Consider the following 22,736-nt stretch of genomic DNA (forward strand, 5'->3'; position numbering starts at 1 on the left):
TATAACAAAAAGCGACAAGTCTATGTAGTAGTATCACGGAGTGACCAAAACGTATGGGAATAAACCTGCTTGACATCTCCGAGAGGTGGAGGAGCACTAGCGGCTTCGTCCCCTAATGGGATGATAATTTGTTTTGTTATAGCCTGGGAATTCCTCCACTGGCCTCCGTCCAAAATGGGTTTCATGATAGCACACCCTCGGTACTGACGAAACGACAATACGCCTTCAAGACAAATGACAACAGACACATTCTGACCAATTAAATAGGATTGCCGGTCAAAGCCACCAATCGTCCTAAATATGAATAAACAAGTTTCCAATCGTCCTAAATATGAATGTGGTAAATCACTAATCGTCCTAAATGTAAATTTGGTAAGTCACCAATCCTCCTAAATGTAAATTAGATACGTCACCAATCGCTGTAGGACAGAGCATAGTAAAACGAATTATAGATCGAGCACCATTACACAACAATGGATGAAATGTAGGACAAACGCTCTTTAAGTAAGAAAGAATGACGCATAATGTACTTGTGATTTAGGAAATTGTTGTGTAAACTTATTGACAATTTAACATAACAGCAGAGAATTAAGTTGTTATGGAACAATGACTTAGACAACGAATGGCATTTATATTGAAAAAAAACGATAAAAATAGCATAGCATAGTACAGATATATGGATAAACTCCAGAAAATGTCGCGATGATCAGGAAAATGGATTTAGGATTCAGGATTGAAAATTAGGCATACTTCCGATAGGACTTAGGGTTTAAAGAAGACTGTGTAGTACTACGTCCCAAAGATAGGACTATGTCGTGATGTGGACATAGCTGTTTTTCGGCGATAAATCTCGGATCAACGCTAGAGAATATTTCACGCCCTGAAAACTAATGCGGATAGAAGTCGTCCATCACAGCCGATAACCAAAGCCCACGATAGTGCCTTCTAGGAGGATCATTCCTCTCCCGGGTCAAAACACCAATAGATGGTTTTATGTCTCCTCGTACAATGTATGTTTACTTTTATCCTGATTCGTTTTATTCTATTTATGGCCCCCGCTAAAGCAGGAATCCCCCAACTGTCCACAAACACTGAGTAATTCATTGGCCCGCTGTAAAGTACCTTTGACACTGAAAAATCGTAAAGAAGAAATTCGTGTCACCTCAGTACTATATCTGAGAAGTAATTCACTCCAGTCCAATAATGATTCTAAAGTATACGTCAGATCAAGTAGAATTCCAAGTCAGTCCAACAATTCTTATAAGGATTTCAGGACCAAGAAATTCCAAGGCTATTTCATATGTCGGAAATCACGCCAGGCAAAGACTCTTTCTGCTGTAGTAATTCAAGTCAAACAAGGACTATTTTTAAAGAAGAAATTCACACCAGAAAAAAAAATATTTGTGAAGTAGGAATTTATGCTAGACTATTTCTCAAATAGCAATTCACATCAACCAAATACAATTGCAAAAGTTTGAGCTCCCGTCCACCAACATTTCGATAGTCTTTAGAATAATGTCAAATAAGAAGGTATATGAAGTTATGTACAGTATTTAACTATGCTTCAATGATAGGGATTTGCCGTTTTATGGGGACTTATATACATATAAAACACAATTGTGTTATTGCCTCGAAGAACAACAAACTGCAAATGAAAGCAACAATGTCCGCATACGCTGTATTCTAAACATACAGAATCACTCGGTTAATAAGCATGCACCACAACCAATTCTTAGCTTTCTTTAAATGTAATGACACTATGTATTGACATACATCATTTTTTAAATACGTTTTGGTATTTTCTCTGAATTTCTGGGAGCAGTACTCATATTCAAGCATATGTATGGGTGATGGACAATTTCTGAGAGTGTCCTGTAGACGTATCCTCAGATATGATGTTTTTAGGCAGTAATATCAACAGTATTTGTTTACAATAGCAGACTAGGATGCCATAAAATCTAGGGCGGATAAGATACAGCACACAATATTTTATACTTAATACGATTACCCACGATTACCCGATTTAGTAGGCTTTAGGGATACAATTGGAGCTAGACTGGGGACTCCCTAAGTCGGCAGATTACCTCAGACAGCGATAGTGTCGTGTTTGGCTTGACGTGCTGGTGGCGGCGGATGTATATCGGACAGTCGCGAGATGTTCTAACTCAATGTCTGGTAATACTTTCCATGTACAGATCGATGTATCCCGCGGTAGACTTTATGTAGATTCGTGTTTGTCCAATCAGGGGTAAAATTGAAAAAGTGCTACAAAAATCAAAACCATTCGTATGCTTACCTATACGTAAACGGATGAATAGTAAAACGCTAACAACTTAATCAGGCGTACCGTTGGTGGCGAGTCGTGTCGCATTAGGCGTTCGCTCAAGTGAAAACCTGATTTGAGTCTAATTTATATTAGGGACCTTTATTTGGCTTTTGTAGATACATGTATCGCTCTGGATTTCATGGTTCGAAGTAAACATCGTTGTGTCAAAAATATATTAAGCTCCACTCATTGACAGTACAATGATACAGGTTTCTCTCGTCGCCTCCGTCGCGACATTATCGTCGCGAGTGCGAAACTACATACTGAATCTTTGTTGAACAATATTGAGTTTTAATAAATGGGATAATCTTCGTATACTGTTAAACAGCATTATGTGTAGACGCTTTACGGAAATGTCGTTATATTGAAAAAACATATGGTCTATCAGAAATTAGCAATTTATAAAGTCTAACAGAAATTCATTATAGCATAGCAATTTATATAGTCTATCATAAATTAGCAATTTATAAAGTCTAACAGAAATTAGCAATTTATAAAGTCTAACAGAAATTCATTATAGCATAGCAATTTATATAGTCTATCATAAATTAGCAATTTATAAAGTCTAACAGAAATTCATTATAGCATAGCAATTTATATAGTCTATCATAAATTAGCAATTCATAAAGTCTTACAGAAATTCATCGCATCAATTGTTAGAAAATGTCTATAGAGATACACAGCCTAAAATTGGAACTCAAGGTTTGGTAGTGCGTATTTATGCATATTTTTAAGATCATTTGAGCTAGGTAGTGCCGGTTTCTGGTGAAATTCGGAATAGAGTAAGATAAACCGCAGCTTCCAGTCGGTACCCGAGGTGAACAACTAGTAAAACTTAAAATTTTATACAACATCTTTGGGCGGAATAATATTGGAACGGTATCAAAGAAGCCAAACATTGATTGCCGTGAATCAGACCGATTTATTGTCCGATTTCCTAATTTATTGCAATATCAGAAAATAAACACATAATCCTAGTGAGTTCACTGATCGTCAGCAGACAAGCTGGTTAGAGTTACGGTCCAGCGATGTACTAAATCTACTGTTTCCTGTCCTCGAGGGAACGCTTCCGGTGTAGGGTTGTATGGGTAAGCTGAGCGGTTCGGTCGACACACCTCCCAAGACAACCCTTTACCACGACGCTTCCTTCGGGAGGAGGTAATTATGGAGGAACAACATCTGCGCTATGTATTCATTTCATCCTCAAAAAACCCAGTTTATTCGGTTTAATTCACATTATATTTGATACTGATAATACTGATTCATTTAATCTCGAAGTGGGTCAATAGGTGCGTTTGTTTGTGCAAAGAGTAAATGAAAACGGTAATGGCGGCGATATCTAACGGGAAATTCGGTAGATGTAGTTACTGAGAAAGCTATACGCATGATTACGAGATGCGAAGGCATGATAGAACTTCCAGAATATTATCAAGACATATGATTATACGACTGTGCATTCGGTGCTCCTTGCCCGGTTTACTACAATGTTGTGTGTTTGATCTTGCGTTACGGACCCAAGGGTACGGTTATATTACAGTTCAACAAGGCAAAGTCATCCCCAAAAATAGCACAAGGGGGAATTTTCCAAAAGCCTAATTGAAAGAGGTGTTCAGAACGAGACCGGTGTATACACTGTGTAGTTTTATCTGGAGTATTGGAGACGGAATATCATAAGTGAAACCGCGATTATTCTGGTACAACATAGTTAGACTTGGTCAATTAGTTGTTCAATTTTCTGAATCAACTTGGCAGGGTATTAAAATTCATAGAAATGTTAAAGTTGTTGCTAATGTACGAAAAAGAACACAGTAATGACGAGACATGACTTAGTAAATGTGGACGGCAAGAGTTAGCGTCTAATAATCATTTGTGTTAAGTTACATGAAAGAGATCTGGGCATTACAGGCTAACTAAACATTTCAACACAAATGTTTGTAAACTGAAATGTTAATAAAACGCATGTAATGATGTAGAACACGAAATGAATTTAGTAAAAAGGGCACAGCAGTTATAAATCGCCGGCGATAGCCTCATAAATTGCCTACTTTAACTCTAGCCGATACGGATTTAGACTGTATGGCCAGATTATGAATCCCAGGCCAGCGCCAGTTGGACATAATTAACGGTATACACCAGAATTGTCTTGGCGTTAATAACATGTTTTGTGATAAACCTGACACCTGCACATCTGCTTTGTCCGTGCAGATAAGACGAGGAAATAATGCAATAATAGTGTGATGCCGCAAAACACTCGACATTGGTACCTTTAGATGGGGCGTTAGACATAGGGGGAGCCAAACAATCACAACGTCATTTGTCAGGGCTCGTCACAGCATATACATCCACAGGCAAATACAAACGGGTGAAAATAGGTAAGATGCAAACAGAATAGATTAAAACGGGGTCTCATATTTGTCATGGTCCGGTTGGTTTTTACCATTGTTATTCACAGATAAGGCTAAAACATGAAATCCAAAGCTACAATGGTAAATTAATACACATTCATTCGTGTTAAAAATCCTAAAACTTTTAAGTTCCTTATAGATCTAAGCGTTATATAGAAAACACTAATATACCGTGTGTATCTACATTTCTGTATTCCCCATTAGTATAGGATATCATGGGCTGGATTGTCAATCCGTGTGCACTTTAATAATCATCCTTACTAGGAGATTACTATAATTTATTACTTTATTGACCTTTGATTCCATTTTTAAGATCGAAGAAAGAATCCTCAAATCAAAGCATCAATTATAACTGTAAATGTAAGGATAGTCTGATGTTTAATCAGTTAGAAACTTCATCTTCATCTACATGTAATCGCAACCACGAGGCTGGAATCTACATCTGGAAAAGGAAACTGGGGCATTCTGATAGGCTTGTACCTTCCTTTTAAAACATTGTTTTGATTTTATCTGTTCTGCGACATGAGAGAATAACTTATAAATACCCTTTGATCCAATCTTATTATAATAATGTGACCGTGATGAAATAATCCAATTAGACAGATTGTTTTGCATGCGTAAAAATTCACCACGTGGTGTCTAGGTTTCGTTCTATCCACGTGGTCATTTATTTTGGTCTTTTTTTACTCTCTTGTCACATATGATATGAGCAATATTTCGCCACATTCAAGGCATATGTGTTTTCTCTTGAGTGTAATGAATTAATTGAAAACAGGGCAGTTAAATGAGATGCAAAAGATGTGATTGGAATTGAAAATTGTATTTTGAAACTTGAAAAAAAATGTATTTATCAAACATTAAATGGTATTTAATAAATTGCAAATTGATAAATGGCGGTGATACTTCAATTCATTCGTTGAGTTCTAAACACCTGTCACTATATAAAATACATCATCACCATTACAAGTTATTACTTCTCCTCAGTGAAATAATGATGTTTCTAAACCACTATCTCTAAGTGTTATAAATAATTCCACACACATCGCATCAATTATAAGCAGCAAAATACCAATTACCATTTTGTGTAATTGTTATTAACCTCAGCTAACAGAAAGTACGTGGTAAACATAAAATACGGTAAAAGTGTTATCTTCCAAAAATTACAACTAATTTCCCCCCTCTTGAATTGAAAGTCGTTCGCACTTGATGAAATTATTTATTAAAAGTTTATAATGCAATCTTATTAAATTGAAACATAAATAGATGATGTTCACACTTAGGAATCTGACAAATGTAATGCGGAACTTTTGTGCAAAAAGTTTTGCAATAAATAATATTTTACATTAAAACCGGGTGTAGCTATCGAAATAGACACACAAGTATAGCAATAAATTCGTGCTCCGAAAACTTGTGATGCATTTGAACAATTCTTGAAGGCACTTCCGCTGAACAGTTTAAGGCCACAGGTGTAAAGATAACGTGGCCCAACACCTGCTTCAGCCAATTGTTACGCGCTGGTGTTTATAGGCGAGAGGAAGAATGGCAAAAACCTATAACAGAGTACAACTGGTTGTCGCCGTCCGATTCAATTTAGGAAAACAACTAATGTCGGGAAATGAGCAGTGCTGGGCTAATTTAGAAGGAATGACATGTCTGTTGGCGTATATGTAGGCTGTACCCAAGCCTGCTCAGGATCATGGATTCGAGATCTAAAATGGGGGGTGTTTTGTTTGTAGTAATCGCTTGTTTGGAGGGCATGACTCATCGTTGTAGGTAAATTATTGATATAACTCCACCGTAAGAGGCTTCCGTGCTTTGCGGAGTTCCCACTGGTACGGACCGACTATAAATGCAGCCATTTATTTAACAGAAATCTCCATTTAAATGTATTTCGATCAATAAGAAAATTGTATAATCTTTCAAATAAACCAAATATTTTAGTGGAAAGCAATTTTGAGAGCGGAGCATATTCCGCTGAAGAACTGCCGCCATCTCTCACTGACGTGCCATCAGGGATAACGGTTGGAAATGCTTCTCACAAACTTTATTAGATAGAATTGCCAACGAAGGCATACATATTTATTCGGTGACGTGGATTTGTTGCATAACATAATTGACGATTCTGCATACATATAAGCAGAAGTGCTTTTTAAAGAGAACACTAAATTATTGCTGGAATTGTGTATTTAAATAGGTCACAAACGATAGAATCCCCCGGACTGCAATGGTCAGCAAAATTAAGACAGAAATACTTCCTCCCAATGAAGATGTCAATGAAGTGTTGACTTACACAGAATTACCTACTTTGATAATGTTTGTCCATTTTTTTTCTTAAAATAAGTTTTGAGATAATACTTTCTGATATACCATACATTTTTAATTCTTCCAGAAGCAAGAGAAACTAACATTTATTGTGCAAATATGTTGCTTTGTCATCTCAAAAAATATTAATTAAGACATGATTGTTCCAAACAGAACAATCAAATTATCAACGGATTTGTTTTGAATGAAGCAATGACAAAAGTTTCTCGATAAGTAAATTGATACTGTGCTAATTTTATCTTCATTTAGAATTCAGTAACATTATTTAATTATGTTAAAAAACACGCAATGACTTAAGCCACATTGCGTGTATCATAGAATTAATTATTTGTCGACATTTTGATACGGTAATACTCAATCGTGTTATTTTTCCACTATTACCTTTTTAGTTAGAAGTTTATTTTTTAAATTCTATCAATTAATAAAACACAATATTACCAATTTGTTCTTAAGTAATTATTGTCTATGGACTTCAATGGCGTTCAATTCTCCTGGAACAAAATTCTTGAATATTAATACAAAGTATGCTGCAGGTGTTAAGGTTATACAGACATATTGTCCCCTGAGGTATCGAGTACACAGTTCATTACATAAACATCCTCCAGGATAAAAGACGTTAACTTATGAAATATTCAGCATAGTCAGTACCCAACCACCCTTTATATGTGCAATTATGTAAGGAAAAGTAAGTCCATTTGTTTCTTACAAACACATAGCTGAACATACGCACTGTGTGTTAATTGGCATCGCGTGCTTTCGTTACGTCACACAAGGGACTGGGTCGTGGTTTCCTATGTCTCCGACGGAATGGCTCACATAGACGGTTGTAATGGTGTTTATCACACATGTCACTACTCGCCCAAGAGTGTTTTGTACCAATATTAATTCTTCAGACAAAAAACATTACAACATTCACATTTCCTTTATATGAAGTCCTTTGATAGCGGACCTTAGCAATATCATATATCGTTTTGTTCTGTAAGTATAACCTGACGGTAAATTGCGGACTCAAAGCCTAATATCTAATGTAAAATTAAGCTATAGTAATTGTCTTATTATTTAACTAAACTACAGTTTGATACCTTAATATTACCCTGAATCCTACTTTATAATAGTTCAGCGATACTGTACACTTCGTTTTAAACAGGGACTTAGTTATGCGTTCACAAAGATTTCACTTGGCGACGTAGACGGGCATAATACTACACTGCAGTATATATTTTTCATGGTTTTTGATCGCCCACAAAAAAACCTTACAACCTACTTTTACAACAGTTCTTCAATATATAACATATCGGAACCTTTTGCTTTAACTTTCTGGTAAGAGTTACCAAGCCCTTCTGTCGAATCTGATAACATCGAACGGATTCTGTTTATAGCCGGGCTCTGCTATAAATCATATTTACACACAGCAAATCATCATTCATCATCTTCCACTATTCATTTGAGCATCCATTTTATCATCTGTCAATCCATTCTTCAGTTTATCACCCAATCGAAGTATGATTTAATTAGGTGTTGACTTATAGTACGGTGCGGAAAGGGGAAGGGAGTTTGGCTTTCGGTCGACGAATCATCTATAAGTATCAATTTGTGTTTCCAATTTACGTTGTTATTTCCACGAACTATTTACTTTGGAAGAAAATTGACTCTCTACCAACGTTCAAATTAGGATATAAAGCTAATATTGACCAAAGCGAGAGCAAGCTGAAGACGTTTGTATGGTGAAGAGCCACGCTTGATTTTGTTGTGTGAAGCCGACTATTACTCCCGGCCATAGTTGGTAGGTAGTATATAGATACCAGTGGACGGGATATACACCGCCAAACAATCGCTAAAGATATAAAACGTTAGGGTTTGAAAGTAAGTGTTTTAGGAGATCGATGAAGTGGCCATTACATGGGACCCAGTGTTTCACTAACGGTATACGCCTTATACAGACCAAACCAAGATGCATGTTCACGAAACAGCAATAATTTCTGCTATTGATTTTTTTATCTAAATAATACCTCCCCGGTAGTTTAGTTCGGCCGTAGAAAACATGTTCGTCCGGTCTGTCTGAATTTATTGTAACACAAAGGTTAAGAAGGCAGACCGTACCTGGACACCACGAATAAAGAAGAGTTTAAATTCACAGAAACCGTCGTCAAGTTAATTAATGATATATATTACCGGGGATATTTCTCAATCAGAATATATGTAGTGGGTGTGAACGTTGTGAACTTGTTTACTGATGATAACTATCGTTAATAATGCATGCTATATAGACAACGGTGATGGCTTTCAATAATTCACATATAATAGGCTATTGTACTCCGTGATATTATCTCCGGAAAACAGTTATTGTAATTACAAAACCACAAAACATAATTATGCTTTGAAGGTAGGATCGGCCAGCTGCTTAAAGGATATGAGAATTACCGGCAGACGGCTACACAGGTGTCAGCCTGTAAGCCTTTGGTTGTGTGTCGCCATTTTATTGTCACTGCACGAGCTGGAGTAGCACAGAATTTCAATGACGTCATACTTCTTGGGCCAAGATTTGGCAAGCTTTGTATATAAACATAATCAAACCTGTCATGTTTACATGGGTTGAATGCATAGGGTGAATTTTTTTGAAGGGCAAGGCTGAAAAGTGATCTGAGGCCCATGTTATGGTATCTGAGACTAGAACCCATTGATCCGATCTATCGGCGTTCTGCCCTACACATATCAATAACTATATACCATGGAAGCCATGTAGCGAATCTTTCTCACCATCAATAACATTAGACTATGGGAATTTAGTTGATAATCACAAGCCACACGTAAGCGCGGGAGCTCGACGCCTGTATACCGACGAATCAATTCTCACTTTTACTCTTCCAATGTAGTTAATTAAGAAGCTTTAAACCCGGTTGAACTTAAACAAGTCGTATTGTTTTTAACGGCCCGACAAACACTGTTTTACGGCACGTGGCTAAAAGTATCACCGGCTAGATTGACCGGAATCTAGGGAATTTCCTGTACAGTGTCGAATCTAGAGTTAAATGGTGGTTTTAATGATCTTCCCACTGTTTTCTCACCCTATCTCCCTCCATTGATCAATCTAGCGAATAAAAAGCTCATAAGATCTTGTTCTACTGCTCGGTCTATCGTTTGCATTGTAGCACTGCTCGAATTAGCTGCTAATTACACGCTCATTCGCTCGTGCATATGTACAAGAGAAGCGGCCACATGATCACAGGTGTCGCGTGTGTCTGCGATCAGCCCTAACTCTCGCAGCGTTGCTGACGAGGCCTCCAAACATCTCCAGTTAGGCAGTCTCATTCGAAATGAGAGATATTTATTATGATATATAATGAAAGCATATTTCATAGTCAACACCGATTTCATTGAATATTTGACACCGTATATTAAGACGAAATAAAAGAAAACAGGACTTACCTCGACTTTTTGGTATAACATGGAAAACTGTCCACCACATGAACGTGTTCCAAATCCAAACACACCAACCCCGCTTTCTGTTGGTAGACATGGCTTCTTGTCGCTAGAGTCTGAAACAAGTTTGAAAAATAGCAGTACATTTTGTAGCTCCTCGCCGAACACACATTTTAAGTTGCAGTGGCTGGCTATGACTGAGAGGAGAGACTGCACCACCAGCACTAGTACCAACAAAGCGCTGCCTCGCTAACCTGTCACAGTTCGATACCCTTATATATAACATTGATTGTCATAACTTACTTGTCCCTATTTACAGTTGTTTTCCTAAGCTCAAGTATAATGCAGTAATTGAGATCAAACATTGCGCGATAAAAGTATGTACATATCCTGGCTTCCGGAGTAAAGAAAGCTTAGTGGCGCGCACACTGCTACTTGTGCCTCATCAATAATCCAAACTACTCCCAATTTGATTTGTTGCAGGGCAGGGCTCAATACCGCTCTGATTTGGAGCCCGGGAGGTGGGTCTTTCGTGACAGCATGCACAATTGGCACTTATGGCTAGTTTGGGTGTTAACAGCCAGTTGATGGTAGGCCGCCGTGTTATAGTCCCCGGGTAGACCAACCATCGACTGACGTTCATACCATCAACCATCGACGTCTGTATATTTACGGTGGAAAGTGAAAATATATTGACTAGGACCAGGCTAAACTGTTGATAGTGTATTTGTGTGCTATATTTGTTTTACTGGAGATAATTCCGGTGTAAGAAAACAGAACAATGTGTGTGGATCCTAGCGCGAGCTCGTGATCAGATTATAGACATTAGAACAGGATATACGGTATATATGTGTTTTTAAACAAAGTAAACACGGGATGGGGTTTAGGTATCAGTAAGGTAGGATCAATTGTATACACGTGTTGTAAACACCATCAAGTAGAATCAACATAAGAAGGTGTTAGATGGATTGTAACTAATCGATTGTTTAAAATTCCACAGCAACCCCATTTTGCAATTGTAAATCATCTGAAATAATCCCTATTTTCGTACTTGATACTGGACAAAAAGTCCCATATTTCGCTCGGTCTGTCCAATTTCAAACAAATTGTCGTGTATTTCATAAATTTATTAATTATAAACCTATGCTAAACCAAATCCACTCTGAAATATATGATGCTACTTATGTATATGCAAATTGTGAGTATGAATGAATACAACGCTGCCCATGAAAAAAAAAAAAACATTATTTGATTCTCAAATGTTCAAAGGTCCTCTTCAGCCACGAAAGAGCAATGTCTTTATATGATCGACATAGTGGACAATGAATAAGAGAGAAAACCATGTGAAATAATATGTACACGTGAGCGATTCAAGGGGAAGGTGTAACTATACATAGCCCGTACCAATTATAGACGGGAAGAAACAGCAGGGCTTCCAATATTTCAATTATTTCTACCTCGTTTTATAAAATGATAAATTATAATATTTACATCAAAATGTTTTAGATTCTAATCCTTAATCATTTCTTGTGTTTGCATAGCAGTTTGCACCAAACTAATGAAGTAATTATGTGCATGTCAACATTTACTTGAGATGAGTCAATGAGATATTTCACGCGTTGTTGTAATGCCTGTCAATCCGTATTAGTAAATCATTCATGAATCTTCAAGAATATGCAAAATTGTCAGAATATGATTGTCTTGAAAATAACACTTGATGTACCTGTAGTAGTAGTAATGCACGACTGTCCACATTCGGTGTTGTTGTAACACCAATGTCGGCTGTATACGTGTTCAGTACATTCTATATAGAACTACTTACTTATTTGTATATCAATTAACATTTACATATATAAGAATATCATGTGTTGCAGCAGAGAACATATTTGACGACCTTTCTGAAGACACATGGATGGAATATAGGTACAATATATACATTTTTGATATTCTTTTCATCCTATTCATCAAAAAAATGTTAAAATACAGTATTATATTCGCTATTTTTATCATAAGACCTAAAATCAAATCAAATCAAATGGAGAAGCTTAACAAGCCTGGATCCAGTTGCAGACATGTTGTTTTGGTATGTTTAATATAGAGCAGAGAAGTCCACCAGTTGAACAGTTGTCAGATCATACATGAAGGTAGACTACGTACGTGTGCTGTGGAGATAGACGAGGACAGTTTTTTTTCCACAATTGTCGCGAGATAGCGCCATGAGCAGTAGGTAAAGCTATTGTCAGACGTGACTCTGTATCGACCCGCCAGGCACTACTCATTGTATACGTTAAAATTTCAGAAATTTATCTTTATAACTGACATTGAAATAGCGGTGATTTACGTTTACGTAAAATGTTGCTTATCTCATTGCTACATGTATGTGAAATTAATATAAAAAATAATAGAACATGGAGAATATTTTCACATCATTAACACATTTTATCATAAAGATAACATATCAATAATTCAATGTAAAGAAAATAATCATCACAGAGTTCATAGTTTTTTTATCCAATATATCATAAAATCTATGATAACATCTGATAGACTCTGCACAACTACATTGTAGACAAGGCTGACAGCTATAGTAAACACTTATCATCCTAATCAAGTTAATTACACAATAATGTAGTAAACTGATGGCGATCACCAGGTCGGATTAAACACACATTTTACTAAAGTCATTCCCGTCATTTATTATGCAATATCCTACAATATGTTGTTCTTTATAAACGACCCTGGATTACACACTGTAGAAACGTTATCCTATACACAAATCGCCAATCTTGAAAGCTACATGATTATTCCATGTTATACACTAAAAATGTCCCATCACATAATCCGCCTGATTTCGCCTGTGTTATATTTTTGCATATTTTATTAGCGTAATATGACCTGTAGCGATTTCCATTGGCTTGAATTTTTTTTGTTACGTCATGGCAGACACAATAAAATGACGTGACATTAGGATTTCGTGGACGGCGGGATAAAATGGCGGACACCGCTAGATTTTCGCAATAAATTTTGACGTGAATTTTTTCGAAATGTAGGTATTTGTAGTTATGTGATAAAAGATACTTAAAAGGCTTAACTTGCTTAGACTCGTTTCATAAAATCCCATTAAAATCCTATATATATATGTGTGTGTTATCTTAATGACGTATCACGCGGTATGTATTATCTCTGTGTGATTTCATTAAACCTCAATAATGGAATAATCGACATATCTGATTATCATTTCTTTTCAAATGTTCTAAGGCATTCCTTCTCACTCGAGACATTTGCTATGTTACCATCTTGTAATATTGTATTGACACAGCTGTACATAGCTGTTGGCAGTAGGATGTGGTAACAGACCTGAGGAATTATCAAATAGATCTACTAAATTACAATTAATATATCTTATCCCACCAATGCATATTTCGTCCCCATGAACTACCAACAGCACAGTAACCGGTCTATTTCGTCCCCATGAACTACCAATAGCGCAGTAACCGGTCTATGTCGTCCCCATGAACTACCAACAGCGCAGTAACCGGTCTATTTCGTCCCCATGAACTACCAACAGCGCAGTAACCGGTCTATTTCATCCCCATGAACTACCAACAGCGCAGTAACCGGTCACTGCCGTATATATAACTAGTACACCTATGCGGGATATTTTCCAGAGACTGTAACGTGTATTAATTATCACTTTTTCTAAATAAAACTAAACAAAAACCAAATAGAACAATTCAGAGACGGAAGAAAATTGTTATCAAATGTCTTTATTCTAGGACAATAGTTGCTTTACTTTAGCATTGATGTCACTATTTTTAAACTATTTTTCCCATGGCTTATATCTTTCTAGATCAATACGCAACGTCGACGTCTCTATTGTGACGCTATGATAACGTCGAGTTTTCGCGCGATTTTCGGATTTTTTCTTCATTGTAGTACATTTGTATGAAGAGAAATTATCTATCAATCAGAAAGTAGGATTTAGTATGAAAACAAATATATATTTATTATATTTTAATCGATGTTATGTTTGGATGACAATTTGTGATAGTATCCCTTTGTGTCTATATATAGGTTCTTATTATGCATCTTGCGGTCAATGTCATGTTACAATATACCCATTGTTGAAACTATTTTTGTCAATTACCATGACTCTTCTTCATTGTTATGACATCCATCTAAAGGAAAATTAATATTAAATATTAAATCATAATATTAAAAACACCCTGATATCTCGGGGATCTTTGTCACACTCATCAAGTAATCATCAAGAAACAATTATCAATGTTTATGTTTAGTAAATAATATGTTTTATCCAATCTTGACAAACCTCTTGATATTGTTGCATTCTTGAGAGAATGCTACAGACAGCCGTCGGGAGCCAGATTTGGACATTTGGAACAGTCATGCAGTGAATAGGTTGATGAGGAAAACTTAGTAGCATATCGGTATCCTATGATGTGTATTGATTTTGGAATTGGAATGTTTGAGGGGTGTAACAGAAGCTATTGTACTCCTCCGAGGGCAATGCAGGCCCGTCACTCCTTACGTGTAACAGCACAGACATACTAATTCACAAATGTGTGGATTAATCTATATAGAAAACATGGATACAACCAATGTGCCAATACAATTTGTAGAACACTACATTCTTATTGAGCTCCGGGGTACACGACAAAGCTGAGTGTATCCCATAGACTACTCTAAATGACAATACAGGAACTGGTGTGGGTGACTCTGTTAAATGTAGACTGATCCCCGAGAGTTGTACGTGTATAACATAGCAAACGCACGAGACAATATGACACGTGATAAGGGGTGGGTTTTGAAAATTTCCAAGTCTTTGTACACTAGCTACGTAGGGGTAGCACGCAACGGTCAAAACGTCAAATGACGGTTGCTCGAAACGTTGCTGTTTGTCATTGCTAGTTTAATTTATATTTTTCTGAGTGATTAGCCAAAGTTTTTACAAAAGTATATTCACAATTCAGAAATGAAAGGCTTGGAAAAGTCGAATGCCACACACATTAACCACTATACCAACTACGGCGTCATTAGAACGGACATGTCGACATTTCTGCCTGTACAGACAATCCACTCCAGTGATCTAGGCGGTGTTATTAATGCGTTACAGATACAGACATTGAGAAAATAGAATAGATTGGATTCATTTCAAATGCATATCTATATTTGATAATATTACCATCACGCAATCTTCCAACAAACTGTGGTGTGCTGTTTATAGCTGGTGAAACACGAAAGGCATATAAAGTGGACATCAGCAGGGTAGTGAGGGAACACTGTTTAAAGATAATGCCTGAATAATCAAACCAGAAACATGGGCTACCTTCCTCCCCCGACAATGTCATTCTTGAAGGCTGTAGTATATGTATTGCTACCATGTTATACCAGGCTTTTAATATGTTACTTAAGGGCATCCAACAGCCAAACTTTGCAACACTTTGACATATGTTACTACATATGTATTACATTAGATAACGGAACTAAAAGTAATTGAGGCAAAACTAAATGTCAAAAGGGACGAAAAGATAGAAATCATTGTCTAACAAATAAAAACAAAAGGTATCATAAATATATCAGCCACCTGCAGCATTAGTTGTAAATATTATACAATACATGCATAGACTGTATTTTGCAAAATCTCATATTTTCGTACGTTTGGCCTGAATCTCACTCATGATTCGTTTCACCGACTCGCCACCAGTAACTGCTGTGATATGGGCGCCAATAGCTCAAAGCTAGCAACCAAATATAATTAGCATAACAAGGCACAATGCTGTTTTCGTCTAATGATGCAATTTTTATTTTCCAAACTTCACATTCATAATGGTAAGGTAGATTACCTCGTTAAAATGTGCCATAAAATGAAATTGGTTCTCAATTCCAGCTAAATGAGTCGATAAAATATTGTTCATTCAAGTTAAACTTCTACAGAAAAGTCGGGTAATTATTTTCTAATATATCGTGAATATTTACGGAAATTGGTTTTCTAAAAGTGACACTTAGGATTGCCTGACAGCCGAGCACGCCTCTCACGTGCCTCTCACGCGCCCCTCGTGCAGGACTGTAGAAATGGCTGTTGGGTGATTTGAGTGCCTGTACACAATGGCGAGAGCCTAGGGCTGATGGCACCTGGTGATACCTCGTTCTGACCTCTTACTGTTTGGCAGAAAATCTGGATGGAAAAATATTTTGGATTGTATTTCGATAATTTTAATGGAACGTACAAATCAAATTCATTAATGCAAATCTAGCAATTTTAAATTAAGTATTTTTAGTAGCTTTAGTGTTGTTAATATTTTCCGACATTAATCAACGTTTAGGTTGTATATTACTTCCTCGTCCTGCTTGGGCATATTAAAATGTTTAATTTGAATCACACAGATTATTATCCAAATTATTGTATCTAAACGCCTATTCAGATATAAAATATATGAATATAAAATCAGAAAAAATGTCTAAAACTGTATATTTACATTAAAGTAAAGTAATACCTACAAATATGAGTGTACATATATAGCATGCAAATGCCTATGCTAAATAAATAGATATCATGTATATGTGGTTTGTATATATATTTTTATAATGTTTAGTTTGTTTGTTTGATTAAGTAACGTCCTATTAATAGCTATAATGATTAGTGTTTGATAATTACAATATATACTTTTTTTGTGCAATGAGGGAAATAAAGATCATAAATTCATTTAAACATTGTAGGAAGATACTTGCAAATGATGCATTTTAACTTTTATTTATGTTTTATACGGTGTATTTAATATTACTCGCATTGCGAATGGTTTTGGTTTTTCCTAACTTTTGTTTAAACAATATGTACAAACTGTATGTTTTATACGTATGAACGTGATGTAAATGGTTCTGGTGTTGCTGTCATATTGCGATAAGCATTGAGCAGTAGAGGCGTTTTGACTTGGTATAGGAATTCCCTATGGAGCGTGCTTTGGTGTCAACTTCTTCAACACCTCTTGCCAGTCTCCAGCGCTCAACCATGGCAGGAGGTGCAAAATTCAATTTGTGTATATTCCTTATATCATTTATTAATGACATAAAGCGTAAAAAGAGCTTACGCGTTTGGTGGTGCCATCACCGGATGTACGGTTCCGCTTATACAGATATCATTGTTGATGTCGGTATTACACAAATGTTTCTGCGAAAGCTTATATACTATTCTTTAAATAGTTGTAGAAGGACTTAATCAGTTGGGAAAACTTGTGTTCAATATTCCTGTTATTTGGTTTCAATCGAAAATCCAATTGTTTTAGAAGGACAATGGTATGATATGGTCTCCGATTGCAATAACGAGAGTCTTATATCATGTAAGTGTTTAAGCCGTACTTGTTACCGTAAGTTTATTCAAGTTATTCTAGATATTAATTCGGGTAAGTTACAATTCATAGTAAGAACGCTATTTCTTTTGTAGCACAATTGAATGAGTTTTGAATTTCTTTCTGAATTGTATATTGCTCCAAAATTGTGAAATGGTTTTAGGTAAAAATATCTTCAGTTTTGCCGTAACGGACAAGATATGACGTTATCAACGTGCAGTCATTCTGAATTGACCAAGCCAATATCAACTAAGATGGTCCCATGGTTCTGGAGACTTGTGTACTACCTGCAACCATGATCGCTGTGTCTCGTACAACTAAATCGATCGTAAAATATAAATCTAATCACACAGAGAGATTTCTGCAGACCTGTGAACAGTTTTGACGAGACGATCACTTCTGAAATTAAGAAAGACGTGATGGCCTTTAGATTTGTTGCTGGCATTCGCGATATCGACCTCCACGGGACCCGATTAACCTCTCTTGGGACCTGAGTAACCTCCCATGTATAGACAGAGGGCGCATTATACTATCCACATATCTACAACACAGTATGCATGGTGATACGTATGGCAATTAGATCAATATCTTGTATGTTTTCGACCGTTTTATATAAACCGAAGTCTAAAAGAAGATGAAAAAGACATCCGCTAATTTCCGGAGTTTATGTTATATAGCTGTACAGCAATATAGATCTGACATCAAACCAATAGTGGTACGTATCATGAGCTCTTACACATTCACTCTAGCCTCGGATTAAGAGGGTGTCCATTCCCGGAGCAGGCACAGACACAGAGGACCGGGTCCGGCACTTTTCAGATGGTTTGGCAATTGGCCAATTCGTTTGACTTGATGTCAGTACAATATGCCGTAATCGAATTGAATTTTGTCCCGCCGTTCAGTCTGAAACAATAATACTACAGGGCTAGAGACAGCCATATCACGGGTTTGGAGACAAAAACACCAATCTCAGCAATATAAACAGAAAAACTCGGCCAAATAGAATAGGGCCCTGTTCCTCGTGGGGATTGCTAAGGAGGCTCTGGAGCAATGTCGCAAGTGGTGTATGCTGAATAAGATTCCGGAGTACAGACGGCTTAAACGATGAAATATCGGTCAATTTATCGTTCATGAATTTTCTAAATGTTCTTGTTTTAAGCGAATTTGTATCCAGTGTCAGCAGCACAGTATCGGCCAGTTCCAAGACTTTTGTTTTCACTTGACTTTATTTTTTTGGTTTGGTTCAAAAGCATAAATGAACTTATTGCAATTATTTTGTTTTTCGCCAAATTGACGATTTCCTTATTCGGGGCAGTAATATTAGGACGACTAAATGGAAGGCATTTTGTTAACTATTCAAAATATTCCTGAAAGAATAGTCTCAATAAGTAGACACAGTTTGAACTAATTTCAGCAAGGAGGGGAGTAGAGACTTTAACAAAAGCTTCGTGGTGTTCTCAGAATGCAACATCAGCGGTTCTGTTTAGAATATACATAGTATTATCATTTCACTATTATAACCATTCGCCATTTGTTGTATTTGAATTAACTTTTCTAGCTTTACATTCATAGCGATTTCAGATACACATTCATCTCAGTAAAATGACAGTTTTGATATGACCTCTAATGATAGGGTAAGCTATTCTAACAGATCATCTGATATGTCATTACCGAAGTGTTTAGGTTCTTCATGCTGTTTCTTTGTAACAAATCCATACATGTTTAATCAGGAAACCTAGGAAAAACAGCAGACAAATGTTCTACAACACGGCCCTTTATTTATCTACCTGTATTCACTTCTATTGATGCGTGCAAATAAACAAGGAACTAACAGTCTGGCTCTTTTATGTCTCCCCTGACGTTGCCCACCAAAGGGAGAAAGCACATCCTGACAATATGTCAGCAACCCTTCACAATTGCCGTGTCCGTCAGTCAAACTGCGCATGCCCGGCTGCATTCTTTTTTTTTGTGTTATGGATGCATCAGTGCATTGATATAGGATGTAGCTATATCCGGACAGTGTCTGTTGTCAGTCGGTTTGTTTGTTACATTTCACCTGTTATTGCTCTATTCTTCTGGTCATCAATATGTATGATGTCCCAATGCATTGTAACCTTTTTATGTCTCGTTCGTGTTGACATTCCCTTATTGTGATATAGCTGTTATCAATTAATGCATAAAATGTTTATGTCAATGACGTCATCATCTATAGATGACAATCGCAATATTCTTACAAACAGATATTCCATAACAGTGGAGCTCTGTAGCATTACTGGTGTACATGTATGAGGAAACATATCGTTGTAATATTAAACATGACCATATGTTTTAAGCACATCCATGCATCAGTTAACTTCATATCGTGATTTTTATACGCGAATAACACGTATATTAAACGAAATGGTAAAACATTAATGCAAATCTAAGATGCAAAAGACACGCATCCGATTAATCTGATGCACTTGTTTTAAATAACGTTCTGTAAAATGTGGATATCCTCGTTGAAAATTAATATGTACAACATTTTGTACGTGTAAAGGCACGTGGACTCTTAGCTTTCACACTTCCCCAACATGTAGAAGATTTTTTTCCCGGATCTGTTTCAATGTTTCTCTAAAACAAATCAATGCTGTATTGTACACACGGATTTACCAACAGATTTTAACACAAACAACAAAACAAAGGCCTGCCTCCACACCAGACCTCGCGGCACGTGAAGGCATTGTTTATCAAAATCATCCATCGCCACTATAACCGCATCACGCAAACTGGTGTTCCACTAACGTAGTTTGTGACTTAGTTTGTGACTTTATCCACCACGCCATTCTCAATCGTTACCCATTCTGTCATTTGATGGGTAATCTTTAGCTAAGGAGTGGTCAACGTGGCGAATGCTTTAAAATTCGTCTCAATACATGTTTGATCAATGGAACCTCAAATGTGAATAAAGTGCAGTAATTATGAATCTAAATAATTACATGCAAAATCGTAAAAACAGTTATATTGATGCATTAACATTATACAACGACAATAACTAGTCCTTTGTAGTTGTCCCAAAGTGGTTGAATTGTTTGACGTTGAAAAATGTGCATAACCACAGTAAGTGGATAAACATACTGGTATTTCTCTTGAAATGATATGATTAAATCAACACAACCCGTTAGATTAACGACATGATTCTAAACTTTCCTGGCTAGGGCGTAGTACAGTGGAATTGAAGTAGTTATCAGACTCCAATGACAGTCCAAGCCACATTAGGGAGGGGGTGCTGTAGGCTACATACATTTTGTAAATGTGTCCATGGGGGCAGATTTATATGTCGATCACCACCCACAGTTTTAATCGGGAAACGTTAGGGCACATTTCCTGTAAACCGGGATTATAGGACTCATTTTGTTCACGAATTCTTCTTCTCTGTCCATTAAAGCAAATAAAGAGTAGTCGCATATGTAATCAACATAAACATACCGGTTGGTTTGAGAACCCTCATGCAGTATTCCTGACACAGCAAAAGCGCATTGTCTTTACGAGGAAATACCGACACGTGTCCAATACCCAACAGTGTGTGAAACACTTTCCAAAGATAGTGGTAATATATAGAAACGTTCTATTTAAAGATTCATTCAATAAATAGGTACGTCCTATTTCTAGATTTAATATATAGGTACGTCCAATTTAAAGATTTAATAAATAGGTACGTTCTATTTAAAGATCTAATATATAGGTACATCCTATTGAAAGATTTAATATAAAGGTGCGTTCTATTTAAAAATTTAGTATATAGGTACGTTCTATTTAAAGATTTAATATATAGGTACGTTCTATTAAAATATTCAATATATTGGTACGTCCTATTAAAATATTTAATATATATGTACGTTCTATTTACAGATTCGATATACAGTTACGCCCTATTGAAAGATTTAATATATTGGTACGTTCTATTTAAAGAATATATAGGTACGTTCTATTTAAAGATTTCATATATAGGTACGTCATATTAAAAATATCTGATATATAAATATGTTCTAATTAAAGATTTTACATACAGTTACGTCCTATTGAAAGATGTAATATATAGGTACGTTATATTTAAAGAATATATAGTTATGTTTTATTTAAAGATTTAATATAAAGATACGTTCTATTTTAAGATTTTATATATATATACGTTATATTTAAAGATTTAATATTTAGGTAGGTTTTATTGAAAGATTCAATATATAGGTACGTCCTATTAAAAATTAATATATAGGTACGTTCTATTTAAAGATTTAATATAAAGGTACGTTCTATTTAAAGTTTTCTTATATAGGTACGTCCTATTTAAAGATTAAGTATGTGGGTAGTCCTATTTTAAACATTTAGTATATAGATACGTAAAACAACTTCTTTATAGACATATACCTATGTTGGAAAAAATATCTTGAAAAGCTTCGTGTACCAAACAATGTTTTTCAATGCGTACCTGTAACCTTTGTTTTGGACATATGGTAGACCTTTAGTGTGGGAGTCAAACAAAGCTGAACGGGAACACGTTCTGTAAAATGTTCATTTTTGGCTATGTTGAGCTAAATACAACTAGGTTGATTACAGTAAGGACTTCGACTCCTTGAATATTTCATAGGCGGATTCCCGAAGGTGGTTTCTTACCGGGGGAACAATTCTGGATCAGCTGATAAAATATTGATGGAAGTTTACGGCACTCAAGGAAACGTCACAGCCCACTACTGATACTGGGTACACTGACCACTGTCATTACCGCGGCATAAAATCGCCATAAACTAACAGGCCCAGTACACATGTTTCTGGACAACAACAAGAACCCAATTGGATTGCTCAAAATACCAAATTACCTGATACGAGCGGAATAAAGAACGAATATTCGTTGAAACGTTT

General features: G+C 36.2%; 1 protein-coding gene across 7 annotated transcripts in view; it reads right to left on the reverse strand.

Annotated features, from left to right (window-relative positions):
* LOC138322727 (neuronal acetylcholine receptor subunit alpha-10-like) overlaps window positions 1-22,736 on the reverse strand; it is a 134,017-nt gene that overhangs the window by 77,757 nt on the left and 33,524 nt on the right. For 5 of the 7 annotated variants that reach the window (XM_069266789.1, XM_069266793.1, XM_069266792.1 and 2 more), the window contains exon 2: window positions 10,480-10,589. In XM_069266789.1, coding sequence (XP_069122890.1) covers window positions 10,480-10,570 — 91 coding nt within the window. In that variant the 5' untranslated portion in view covers window positions 10,571-10,589. Of the gene's footprint in view, window positions 1-10,479; window positions 10,737-10,776; window positions 11,161-22,736 lie in introns of those variants that run through there. The other 2 variants (XM_069266788.1, XM_069266794.1) reach the window with 2 other exon arrangements.

The sequence above is a fragment of the Argopecten irradians genome, chromosome 5, assembly GCF_041381155.1.
Source record: "Argopecten irradians isolate NY chromosome 5, Ai_NY, whole genome shotgun sequence".
Taxonomy (NCBI): domain Eukaryota; kingdom Metazoa; phylum Mollusca; class Bivalvia; order Pectinida; family Pectinidae; genus Argopecten; species Argopecten irradians.